Here is a 12,217-nt window from a genome sequence, read left to right on the forward strand (position 1 = left end):
CAAGCTTCTCTACCGACTAAACACATGTACGCAAATATAAACCGTGAGCTAAAAAAAAAAACAACTGCATATATACTACACGCGTCACCGCGATTCTTTTCGACTAAATTCTTTGGATTATCTTTTTTTTATTGAGAGCCATGGCGCCACTAAACTTTGTTCTCATGGTAATGGTTCTTTCCAGGGAAACACCTGAGATGGCCGACTTGGACTGGGAAAACCTTGGGTTTACCCTAGTTGACACCGACTTTATGTACATGGCGAAATGTGGGCCGGATGGGAAGTTCTCCAAAGGAGAAATGCTGCCGTTTGGACCTATAGCGCTAAGTCCTTCTGCTGGAGTCCTAAACTATGGACAGGTCTGTGAGTGTGTGTAGCAATGATAACCTATGAATTATATATCCCAGATATATGTCGGGTGCGCTTACACGATGGTTATCTTTGGCATGTAGGGATTGTTTGAGGGCCTGAAAGCATACAGGAAAACCGACGGTTCCATCCTGTTATTCCGTCCAGAGGAGAACGCCAGAAGGATGGTAATCGGCGCGGATAGGATGTGCATGCCTGCACCAACTGTTGAGCAGTTCATGGATGCCGTGAAACAAACCGTTTTGGCAAATAAAAGATGGGTGAGCGCTTTCTATCCAGTACTAACCCTTGTTGTGTTCGTGGTTTCCCAGCTTCTTTCTTACTTCATGTTCTTTGTTTGCTAGGTGCCTCCTACTGGTAAAGGTTCCCTGTATATTAGGCCGCTACTAATCGGAAGCGGGGCCATTCTTGGTGTTGCACCTGCTCCTGAGTTCACATTTGTCATTTATGTCTCCCCTGTTGGGAATTATTTCAAGGTTTGAACTGTGCTTTTATCTTTTGCTCTACAATATTACTTAGGCATTCCTTTTAAAATAGAAAACTCAGGAGTCATCACAAGTTCTGTTCTTACCTTCTCAGTGATATAAGTATAGATGACTGGTAATTGTGCCACAAGTATATTTGCATTAGGACAAGCTCATCATCTGTGATGTAGTATCTAGAATAGTTTTCTCTTTCAAAATAAGGCTACCCTAGATGTTGATTACATTTGTTAACTTTATTCTACAGGAGGGTTTAGCTCCTATTAAGTTGATTATCGAAGATAACTTCCACCGTGCTGCCCCTGGTGGAACTGGAGGGGTGAAAACCATTGGAAACTATGCCTCGGTAACTTTTGCATCAACATATCTGAAAGCTATATTTATCATATATTCATCTTGGGGCATCATTTACTTAACTATTACCACATTTCCTTAGACCCTTGCTTGCTGCTTTTTTATATTTTACCTATGCTCAAAACTTCATAGGGGATTGCAAGTGATGAAATGTACAATCACAACACACAATACCATTTGATCAATATCCTTGAAATAAATGATTAAATGCTCAAAACAGGTATATAATTCCAAAATAAATAAATGATTGAACGTAAGGCTTAATATAATTGTTCCTTTCATATTAGCTGCTGTTAGTGATCGGCTGGAGTCTACTTCAGAAAAATTATCCGAGGAACTTAAAATTGACACCCTTTTTCTATCGTTAAAGATGCTAGATATCGGATTTATATGAAACACTATTTTATATGGTGTTAAATACTCATCTCACCCATTATTTTTTCTTTCTCATTGTAATTTATTGTAAAAGTATGCGGGTCAATTTATTACGAATTTGAAGTCAACGAGTCTGTGAGGGTTGTTAAGTGTACCTTGAACATAAGTAGGGTCCTCGTGGTATTATTTCTGAATCTGAAACTGTGGTTGCTTAATTGTCGCACGTGTCATGACCATGTAGGTGTTGAAAGCGCAGCGAACTGCAAAGGAGAAAGGATATTCTGATGTCCTCTATTTGGACGCCGTCCACAACAAATATCTGGAAGAAGCTTCTGCATCCAATATTTTTGTTGTGAAAGTATGATCCTTCGCATAGCAATTCTTGTCTTTTCCGTAAATCTGTTTCTGTGTCTGCACTTCTTCAGTTAGAAATAGTTTTTTTGTAATCAAAACATATAAGGATGATCCATCAATAGATCACACCATTTGGTCAATATCCTAGTTATGCACAACCTGCCCACTTTTCTATAAAGTAATCAATTAAAAAAAACAATGCTTAGCTAGCAGCAGGCTTAGCTCAGTAGCCCACGAAATTCCAGCATTTGTCATCCCCATTAAACCTATCATTTCCTGGCTTCCGAGTAGGGAAGTGGCATGAATATCCTTTAGGATGTGAAACCAGCTGATCTCTCAAAAAAGTTGTTTGCACAATTAGGTTCGTCTAGTTTGTTTCTCATCTTAGTTGCACAGAACATTGCTTGTTACTTTTGTGGGGGATGAATACTCATTCTAATTCTGACTTGTACCTTACTTTGTACTTGTATAGTGTTTACTTTTTGTTGAGATTTTTTTCGCCAAGTTAAGGACACTACAGAAATATTATTTACATTTTTACGACCTCTTGCACCAGGGAAATACTATTTCTACTCCAGCAATAGAAGGAACTATACTGCCTGGTATAACAAGGAAAAGTATTATTGAAGTTGCCGAGAGCAAAGGCTATAAGGTACATTTTTCATCTTTTTCATGGGTTCCAATTTTCAAAGAATTGTGCCTTAAACTATACATCTTGGTCGAAAAGGCTAGTTGGCCGTAATTATAAGGGGCACACCTTCAACACTGCAGTGTTTTGGCATGGTCAGCACTAGCAGGATCCATGGAGCAGGCTCAACTTTAATTTAAGTTCTTTAACTAGATAGATCATACTTTCTGCCTCATCTGCTGAGCCTTTAGGAGTTATCGTTAGCTGATCATAGGGTCATTTATCAGATAACGAAAACCGTTAACAATTAACTGTTTTTTTGCGATTTTTTTAACTGTTGATAGAAAATAGTGTATGCTGCTTCTTATTCTATATGGTTTTAATTAACACAATCGGCTTCTTTTAAGGTGGAGGAACGCCCCGTGTCAGTAGATGAGTTGCTTGTTGCTGATGAAGTTTTCTGCACGGGAACAGCTGTTGTGGTTTCACCTGTGGGGAGCATCACGTATCAGGGGAAAAGGTGAAACACCTTTCTGCGTTGGAATTTTCCATTTTTGTGCCCTTCAGAATTTTTTTTATTTGAGCACTGATGAAAATGCCATGTACCACTGCTAGATCTCAGACCCCATGCATTTTTCTGCTTTTCAGGGTAGATTACGAAGGCAACCATGGAGTCGGCGTCGTGTCACAGCAGCTATATGCCTCACTGACGGGCCTCCAGATGGGTCTTTTAGAGGACCGGATGGGCTGGACCGTGCAACTGAACTAGTATGGACTCTGATCTTCTCTCGACAGGTTCCCAGAACACTGCTGCGCACCATGGATGGATCAAACTCTTCAACTGCAGTCTAGTGCACTCTTGTTTACTGTTTGACTGCAAAATGCTCAGTGTAACTCATCAATTAGTCACAGATTTGCTGAACACAGCACAAGATACCGGGAAATAAGCGTTAGAAGGATGTACCGAGTGATGCAAAACTAAAAAAAAAATATCTATGCGATGCACTTTGATAAAGTGTACTTTATGTGCATGATGCTGATTACAGCGTTGTTTTACTATCTTGTATCATGAGTGCAGCTTGAGTGTGCTGTGGAGTATCGATAGTGGTTCAATCATAAATAAAAATGAGTATCGACGGCAAACAAACGTATTGGGTCGGGCCTGATGGATGTGCTTAATATCTGCATGTTTCTTCATTCTCTTACTGGAGGAGGCTGCCAAGGTCTTCTATGAAATCCATGGAAACTGTTTGCCAAGGTCCAGCTGGTGGAGGCAAAGGTTGCAGTAGGCCAGGGGATGTGCAGTTTTCATGTTACTCCTTGACAAATTCTTCCAAGGTTCCGAACAGATATATTATTCAATCTCTGAAGTGTTGCTTGCACACCAGAATGGCTGCCCAGGGTAGAGGCATGAAAGGCTGTAATGATCTTAGTCTGTACACCAATATTAGCACCAATCCAGACTTTGCCAACTTTGTGGAGCAAGCCATTTACCAGAGAAACCCTTGCTCATTAGTCCCCACGATTGCGAGCTGTTGCAACACTTTCTGAGCCAGAGGGATGTATGCCCTGAACAAATTGATTTGAACATTTTGAAAAAAAGGCCTGATACTGAACTATTCATGTTTGAACGAAAGTGCATACTTCTAATCAACGAGGATTATTATTTGGTCAGCCTATGCCTACCACCAAGTTTATGATGTGGCATTCCTGAAACTATTGTACCCAGCTACTCCCAGAATAGAAGTTTCATGCCCAGCTACAGTCTTGCACGGAGATTGCCAAGCTTTAGGTTCCGCTGGCATTGATTCTTCACATGACCCATGTTCATTTATTGGATTCTGCAGTCCCAGTAGTGAATTTCGCAGTTTTTTTTAGAACATAGCTCTGGCATCCAAACAAATAAACAAAACTGAAGCAATTGTCTTAACCTGCTGAATTGCTTTGTAAGGGCCACATTCCTCAGGCACCTGATATATCATGTGCTTAACAGAGGAGCTATTTTACAGGATGGCATGAACGTAAGCTTCCTGCTGCCTTGAAATGATGTGAGTTACACCTGAAAAAGTGCTTACTAAGTTATTTGAACCTTAGAAAAATTAGGCCTGATACTAAGTTATTCTATTAGGAGTAGTGCAACATTTTTGAAGAAACGAGGATTTTTTCCGAAGCAAGAATATTTTTTGACATGGTGTTATCTTGTCGCTGAAATGGAGGCATGAATCATGGAATTATCCATCTGCTCTTTTTTTGCAAGGAGCAACAGAACTGAACATGCCAGTATAGTTGGCGTCATTAACAATGCTAAGCTAGCAGCAGTCTTAGTTCAGTAGCACACGAAATTCCAGCATTTGTCATCCCCATCAAACCTATCATTTTCTGACTCCCGAGTAGGGAAGTGGCATGAATATCCTTTAGGATGTGAACCCAGCTGATCTCTCAAAAAAGTTGTTTACACAATTAGGTTCGTCTAGTTTGTTTCTCATCTTAGTTGCACAGAACATTGCTTGTTACTTTTGTGGAGGGTGAATACTCATTCTAATTCTGAACTTGTACCTTACCGTGTATTTGTATAGTGTTTATTTTTTGTCGAGGAGCTTTTTTCCACCAAGTTAAGGACACTACAGAAATATTATTTACATTTGTTACGACCTCTTGCACCAGGGCAATACTATTTATACTCCAGCAATAGAAGGAACTATACTGCCTGGTATAACAAGGAAAAGTATTATCGAAGTTGCTGAGATCAAAGGCTATAAGGTAGATTTTTCATCTTTTTCATGGGTTCCAATTTCCAAAGATTTGTGCCTTAAACTATACATCTTGGTTGAAAAGGCTAGTTGGCCGTGATTATAAGGGGCTCAACTTTAATTTAAGTTCTTTAACTAGCTAGATCCTACTTTCTGCCTCATCTGCTGAGCCTTTAACAGTTATCGTTAGCTGATCATAGGGTCATTTATCAGATAACGAAAACCGTGAACAATTAACTGTTTTTTTTGCGAAAAGAAAACTGTTGATAGAAAGTAGTATATGCTGCTTCTTATTCTATATGGTGTTAATTAACACAATCGGTTCCTTTTAAGGTGGAGGAACGCCCCGTGTCAGTAGATGAGTTGCTTGTTGCTGATGAAGTTTTCTGCACTGGAACAGCTGTTGTGGTTTCACCTGTGGGGAGCATCACGTATCAGGGGAAAAGGTGCAACACTGTCCAGTTTTGTGGGTACTTCACTGATGAATATGCCACGTACTACTGTTATATCTCAGACCTCATGCATTTTTCTGCTTTTCAGGGTAGAATACGACGGCAACCATGGAGTCGGTGTCGTGTCACAGCAGCTATACACCTCCCTGACGGGCATCCAGATGGGTCTTTTAGAGGACCGGATGGGCTGGACCGTGCAACTGAACTAGTAGGGACTCTGATCTTCTCTCAGACAGGTTCCCAGAATACTGCTGTGCACCATAGATGGATCAAACTCTTCGACTGCTAGTGAACTCGTGTTCAGTGTTTGACTGCAAAATGCTCAGTGTAACTCATCAATTAGTCACAGATTTGCTGAACACAGCACAAGATACCGTGTTTATCCTCTTTTTTCAGAAAATAAGCGTTAGAAGGATGTACCAAGTGATGCAAAACTGAAATATATATATATTGTGATGTAGTTGACATGGGAGGAGTGGGAATAAAGTCTTTGTTTGATGCAGTGTATTTTGTGTTCGTGATGCTGATTACAGCATTGTTTTACTATCTTGTACTAGTACGCTGGTACGTGCTGTGCACGTCCAAATTTTAAGTCATGGATCCAAAGTTTGGACATTAAATTTCAAAAGAGCCACATAATCCCTTGAAAAATTCAACATATAAACCTATCTATTTGAAGCCTTTCGTTTCTATGTAAAGCTACTGCGACTAATTACACGATGGGTGGTCAGGGGCTATGGAAATTAATTAAGCAATATGCACCACTCCAGAATTCTCTCGAGTCACGTTTGTTCTTTAAAAAGATCATTTTATGGATACAAAACCTTAGAAAATATACGTAAATATGTTGTTTCAGTTTATAACGTACTACATTGTTTTTTTTTTGGAAACTGTAAGAAAGAAGTATATCCACTGGTTATTTGCATTCAATAATAACAAAATATAATTGTTTTGCTAAATTAATTGGTTGAACGCCAGGTTTGCCTGTAGCAACGCATGGGTATCGTGTTAATAACTACTCCCTCCTACCCAAAATATGTTGCATATAAGGTTTGGTCAAAATCAAACTTCGTAAACTTTTATCATCTACATTGATAAAAATACAAGCATATACAACAAAAGAAGAATGTGTATAGAATTGTCATGAAATATATTTTCATATTACATGCATTTGTCATAGTTGATTTTTGTATTATTATCTATATTGTAGGTTAAAGTTTGTATATACTGAATTGCACGAAAAATTATACGCAATAAAATAGGCGAAGGGAGTATGTGCATGGAGGGCAAGCGTTGTACTCTAATCACAAGCAGACATGATTAATGTTGTGCCAAATCTACTCTACTCCGTACATCGTGAATAAAGTTTGAACTTATGAGATATTGTAAATTTATCGAAAAATGAGATATTGTAAAGCATTGGGGACAGGCTAACAGCAGTAAATCACCGGCTTTTCCAAATTACTGATCTTCTTCCAGCGATAAGCTGCTTCTATTCCATAGGCCGTCTCCGTCCCAGGTTCTATCCCTTAATCGTCTCAGTCCTCCGTGTCATCCTCACATGCTGCCCTCTGTGTTTGCATAGCCAAGGTCTGAGAGAAGGGAGCCCGTGGCCAGGTAGCGTCTGCGCGAGGCTTAGCAGTTACTCTTGTACAGTGGACATGCAGCATGAGCTCAAGAGTCAGGAATAAGCGCGACACCTGCAGTGATAAGCTAGAAGGGCCTCGATGTCTCCAGAGTAAACCGCAGCGATAAGCTAGAAGGACCTCGATGTCTCCAGAGTAAACTGCAATTACACAGCGGTACTGTAGACGCGAATCCATTCGCTCTGAACCATACGATAGACTCCGGCCGGGCATAACCGAACCGAAACCAAAAACCGAAGCCAAAAAACCTAACTGCGAAGTTTTTCGCACGCCCCCGCGTCGTCCTCGCTCGGGCGACACGGGAGGCGATTAGGGTTCCCTCACCAGCGCCGCCTCCTCCCTGCGCCCCTTCCTCGCCGCCGCCGCCGGCGGCCGCCGGCCGGCCTGCGGTGGCGGCGGGCCTCCTTCGCCTCCTTCAGCCTCCAGCCTGCTTCCCCTCTCCTCACCTCCCCTCCCAACTGCAGCGAATCGACCTTCAATCTGTGCTCCATGGTGGTGCTGGAGGTCGGGATTCGTCGTGGTGGTGCCATCTCCGACGCCGGAGCCCGCGAGTTGGGCCTTCCTCTCGTTGGCTTGGGCCTGGTAGGCGGCAAGCCGCCGGCTCTGACCTGGGTCAGTCCGCGGCCAGATCTGACCAGGGGGTCGATCTGACGCCATGATTCTTGACCTCCGAGCTAGTTTGTTGGGCGTGGACTCTCTTGTTCATGCAGATCTGTGCGGAGCTCGACTCGCTGAAGTTTGGAGGGTGGTGTTGGGGGCGGCGGAGTGCCGGTGGTGCGTTCGTGCGGCGGTGGGGTCGGCCGACTGCGCTCGTGCGGTTCGTTCTCCAGAGGGAGACGGGCTAGGTTGGCTCTTTGGCATTCCGAGCGGCGGCTCCTTATGGTGGGCACGGCGGCGCCTGGCGGCGGGTGCCTTTGTGCGGGTGTTGGTCGGCAGTCTCGGCTGTGTGGGCAGCGGGATGGTTCGCGTGGGAGGCATTCGTGGTGCAGGAGCTTCTCTTGCTCCTTCCCAGATCTTGGCGTATTCCGTGGGACGGTGGTCGCTATTCGGGCGAAAGCCCTGCCCGACGTTGTCGATGCCACGGACGTCGACGCTCTCGAGCGCCGAGTCCGTCCTTGGAGGCGTCATTGAGGATGGTGCTCCTCCACCATTGGCTCCGGGTGAAAATCCTCGGTCTGGTTCGACGAACGTGGGTGCGACGACGCCTTGGCGCCGCTTCGTTCTTGAAGGCGCTGCCTTTGGAGCCACTGGTCCATGTCAACTGGTGGTTGCGGTGTGGTTCTTTGGTTTCGACTGAGTGGCTTTCGGATTGGCGGTCTCCCCCATGGAGAGAAGGCTCGGAATCTCTTCTTTCTCGGCTGCCTGGCTATCGGCTACAACTCGAGCTCTAGGGTGAGCGTTCCATCATCTGACGGTACGGCGCCCTCGAACCTGGGCGAGGGGGCAGGGGCCCTCTTCGGCGATGGACGGGTTTTTCCCGTGATGCAATGTGTCCGTGTTTGGAGCAGATGAAGGCATTCTCTTCCGTTGGTGTGGCGTCCTCCTCCTCCGCTTCGCTTCCTCTACCTTGATCAGCGTTTGTTTCGACATATGAAGAGCTAGGCGTTTGCAGGCTGTGTTTCTTGTTTCTTTTTTGGTGCCCTGTAATGGTTCTGGTTTTTTTGTTGTTGTTCTCCTCAACACCATGTAATTCTAGCCGTGTGTGGCTTTATTAATTTAAAGCTGGGCGTAATGCCTTATGTTTAAAAAAAAAAACCTAACTGCACCCAAAAATTCGATTTTACCAGTTTTCAGTTAAGATTACAGTTAGCAGAATCACTAACCATTTAACATTCGGTTTTTTCGGTTTTAAAACGAATAACCGCGGTTTTAACCGAAAATAACCGTCCTAAACCAGCCCAGGCCGGCAGGCCCAGCCGCCCAGGCGCGGAGATGCCCAGGCCCAGGCGCCCAACACTCTTTTCGTCTCGTGTCGGTCGCGGACGGTCTTCGCCTCGGCGGCTCGGCCTCGCACCACGCAACGAATGACGCGACCAGAAGGGCGCCGAACCCTAATTCTGCTGGCGGCGCCCATACCTCCGGCCGACCGGCGACGCCCACGTCGACAGCAAGCCTCCGCGGCTCCGCCGGATCCTCCCGTCCCCATCCTCTCCGGTATCCACCATCTCCAGGGCCTCCGGCCTCCTCGAGCAGTCCTCATCATCCTGGTGAGCCGACGCCCCTCCTGGTCCCCTCCACTCGGTTGTTCTCCCCTCTCAGTCGCTTCGCCGACGTGGCCGTCGTCTTCTCCATCGCAGGTGGTCGCCGCCAGCGCTACTTCGGTGGCTCCCCACGACGAGGCGTGTCACGCGAGCCCTCTGCCCCATCCTGGTTCGCCCCCAGGTGCTGGTTCCATCTCCGACGGCAACAGGAGCTTCTCTGACTGCACCTAGTCCGCGCGACCCCGCGCACGCCTCCAATCGCCCTCGCGCGTGGCGTCCGTCTCGAGCACGTCCACGAGCCCTTGGCGAGACTCTGCTCCTCACGTTTTTCCTGGTCGTCATCATTCTCTGTCACCAGTGCGAACTGTCCGTGAAATTCAGTCAAAACATATGTCTTGATCTTCAGTTAACGCCTCCGCGCCTCGCGCACGCGCGTGTCCTGCCGGCTAAGCCAGCTAATTTTGCTAATGTTTTGCCTGATAGCTTGCTAGTTAGCTTTGCACCATGTCAATCAATCCACCTGCTAGCCTGCTTGCTTAAGCTAGCTAGTCACGGTAGGGATATATTAGGCATCCAGCTATCTGCTTGCTTCAGATTGGCATCAACGATCAACCGATCCAACTGCCTGTGTATCCGCTTAGCTGCTTTTATATATGTCTCGCGGTTGCATAGCTTGTATCTGCTTTCTCTTCAGTTTCGTCGGACAAAGTACCACCTGCCAGTTCCTTTCAGTATGTTTCTTCTATTTCAATTGCAAAACGTGTTACTTTATATCTTATAATCTATACCTTAAAATCAAACATGTTATATATCAATTTATATATTAGGGAGTCTTTGGCTGTTGTCGTCGGCTGGCATTCCCGGAGTTGCCTCACGATCTGGCTGCCACCATCGCGAGCTGCCGGCCTCCTGATCTGGCAAGTTTGCCATCCTCGTCGGCCTCAAGATCTGGGCGCAGCTGGCCCTTAGATTTGCACGTCCTTGGATCAGCAATGCCAGAGTACATGTCTGAGACAACGATGTGCACTTGCTACTGTATGTTTGCTTCATTCCTTGTTACTTGCTAGACTGAATCTCTGATGTATCTGTGAATTTATTTGGCACAATATCTGTGAATATATCTCTCTTGTTATATTTTAGCATTAAGCAAAAAGGTCATGCTAAATTTTTCACTTGACCGAATGCACCATAGAAAAAGACATGCCAAAAGTTGTCTGCTGTTCAAAAATTCGCGTCAACTTTGGTTAATTTGATTATTACCGAAACCGAACCGGATGTTATTGGTTATTACCGAAACCGAATCGTATTCTCGTACAAAACCATATTTACCGAAGTATTGAAACCGTATTTACCGAAAACCCGTATAAACCGAACCGATTTAACCGAATGCGCAGCCGGACGATAGACCCTCATCAACGGTTGGAATTGCTTATCATGCTTACAATTCAAAAGTTCAAAATTGGTACACTATATAGGAGTATAGATAACGAGTGCAGCTTGAGTGTGCTGCTGAGTATCGATAGTGGTTCAATCAAAAATAAAAATGAGTGCCGACACCAAACAAACATATTACCCAACTACAGTCTTGCGCGGAGATTGCATACAAGCTATGGTTTCACTGGTATTGATCCTTCACATATTCTGACCACGGACGGAGCTTCTGCATAAGCACTAATCACCAGTGATACTTAGCAAATCCTTCACTAATCAGTACAATTAACTATTCATTTGCACAAGCTGACCCTGATTCTGACCCAAGTTCATTTATTGGATTCTGCAGTCCCAGTAGTGAATTTCGCAGTTGATTCAGAACATAGCTCTTGCATCCAAGCACATAAACAGAAGTGAAGTAATTGTCTTGGCCTGCTGAATTGCTTTGTAGCGCCACATTCCTGAGGCACCTGATATATCAGGTGCGTAACAGAGGAGCTATTTTACAGGATAAAAAGAACGTAGGCTCCTGCTGTCTTGAAATGATTTGAGTTACACCTGCACAAATGCTTGCTAAGTTATTTGAACCTTGGAAAAAAAATAGGCCTGATATTAAGTTAGTCTATTAGGAGTAGTGCAGCATTTCTGAAGCAGTGAGGATTATTTCCGAAGCAAGAATATTTGTGACATGGTATTTTCTTGTCGCTGAAATGGAGGCCTGATATTAAGTTACCGCTCTTTTGTTTGCAAGGAGCAGCAGAACTGAACATGCAGTATAGTTGGCGTCATTAACAACTAAGAGGAGGTATTTTACTCTTATCCAAAAGAATATTTTCTTTTTCATGAATCAAATGTCTTTATTTCCTCTTGAATCCTTATGCAGAATGTTGCTTAGTAAGGCAACGAATTATTGGGCATTTGAGTTTCCTTCTGCCTTGTTCAATGTTCATATTCTGACTCGAGTTCATTTATTGGATTCTGCAGAACAACTGCAGTCCCAGTAATGAATTTCAAAGTTGATTCAAGACTAGTGAACTTCACAGTTGATTCAGGACATAGCTCTTGTATCCAAACAAATAAACAAAGACTAAGTAATTATCATGACACGGTGAAAGGTCAGTAGGCCACATTGATTGTCCCTACTAAGAGCAAGTACAATAAGGTACAGTCAGCTG

General features: G+C 44.2%; 1 protein-coding gene across 1 annotated transcript; it reads left to right on the forward strand.

The window, feature by feature from the left end:
- LOC124651985 (branched-chain amino acid aminotransferase 2, chloroplastic-like) lies at nt 1–5,973 on the forward strand. The gene is made up of 9 exons (XM_047191007.1): nt 1–26; nt 185–359; nt 453–629; nt 714–845; nt 1,099–1,197; nt 1,822–1,938; nt 2,491–2,586; nt 2,970–3,082; nt 5,853–5,973. Coding segments are annotated over exons 1-9 (1,032 nt in total). The 5' UTR covers nt 1–24.
- Nucleotides 5,974–12,217: the final 6,244 nt, after the last annotated feature.

Source organism: Lolium rigidum, chromosome 5, assembly GCF_022539505.1.
Source record: "Lolium rigidum isolate FL_2022 chromosome 5, APGP_CSIRO_Lrig_0.1, whole genome shotgun sequence".
NCBI lineage: Eukaryota > Viridiplantae > Streptophyta > Magnoliopsida > Poales > Poaceae > Lolium > Lolium rigidum.

Excerpts from the sequence above, each read along its gene's own strand:
- LOC124651985 (XM_047191007.1), top strand. Across the intron at positions 360-452 it reads GAGTCCTAAACTATGGACAG|GGATTGTTTGAGGGCCTGAA; the intron begins GTCTGTGAGTGT and ends TTTGGCATGTAG. Across the intron at positions 846-1,098 it reads CTGTTGGGAATTATTTCAAG|GAGGGTTTAGCTCCTATTAA; the intron begins GTTTGAACTGTG and ends TTTATTCTACAG.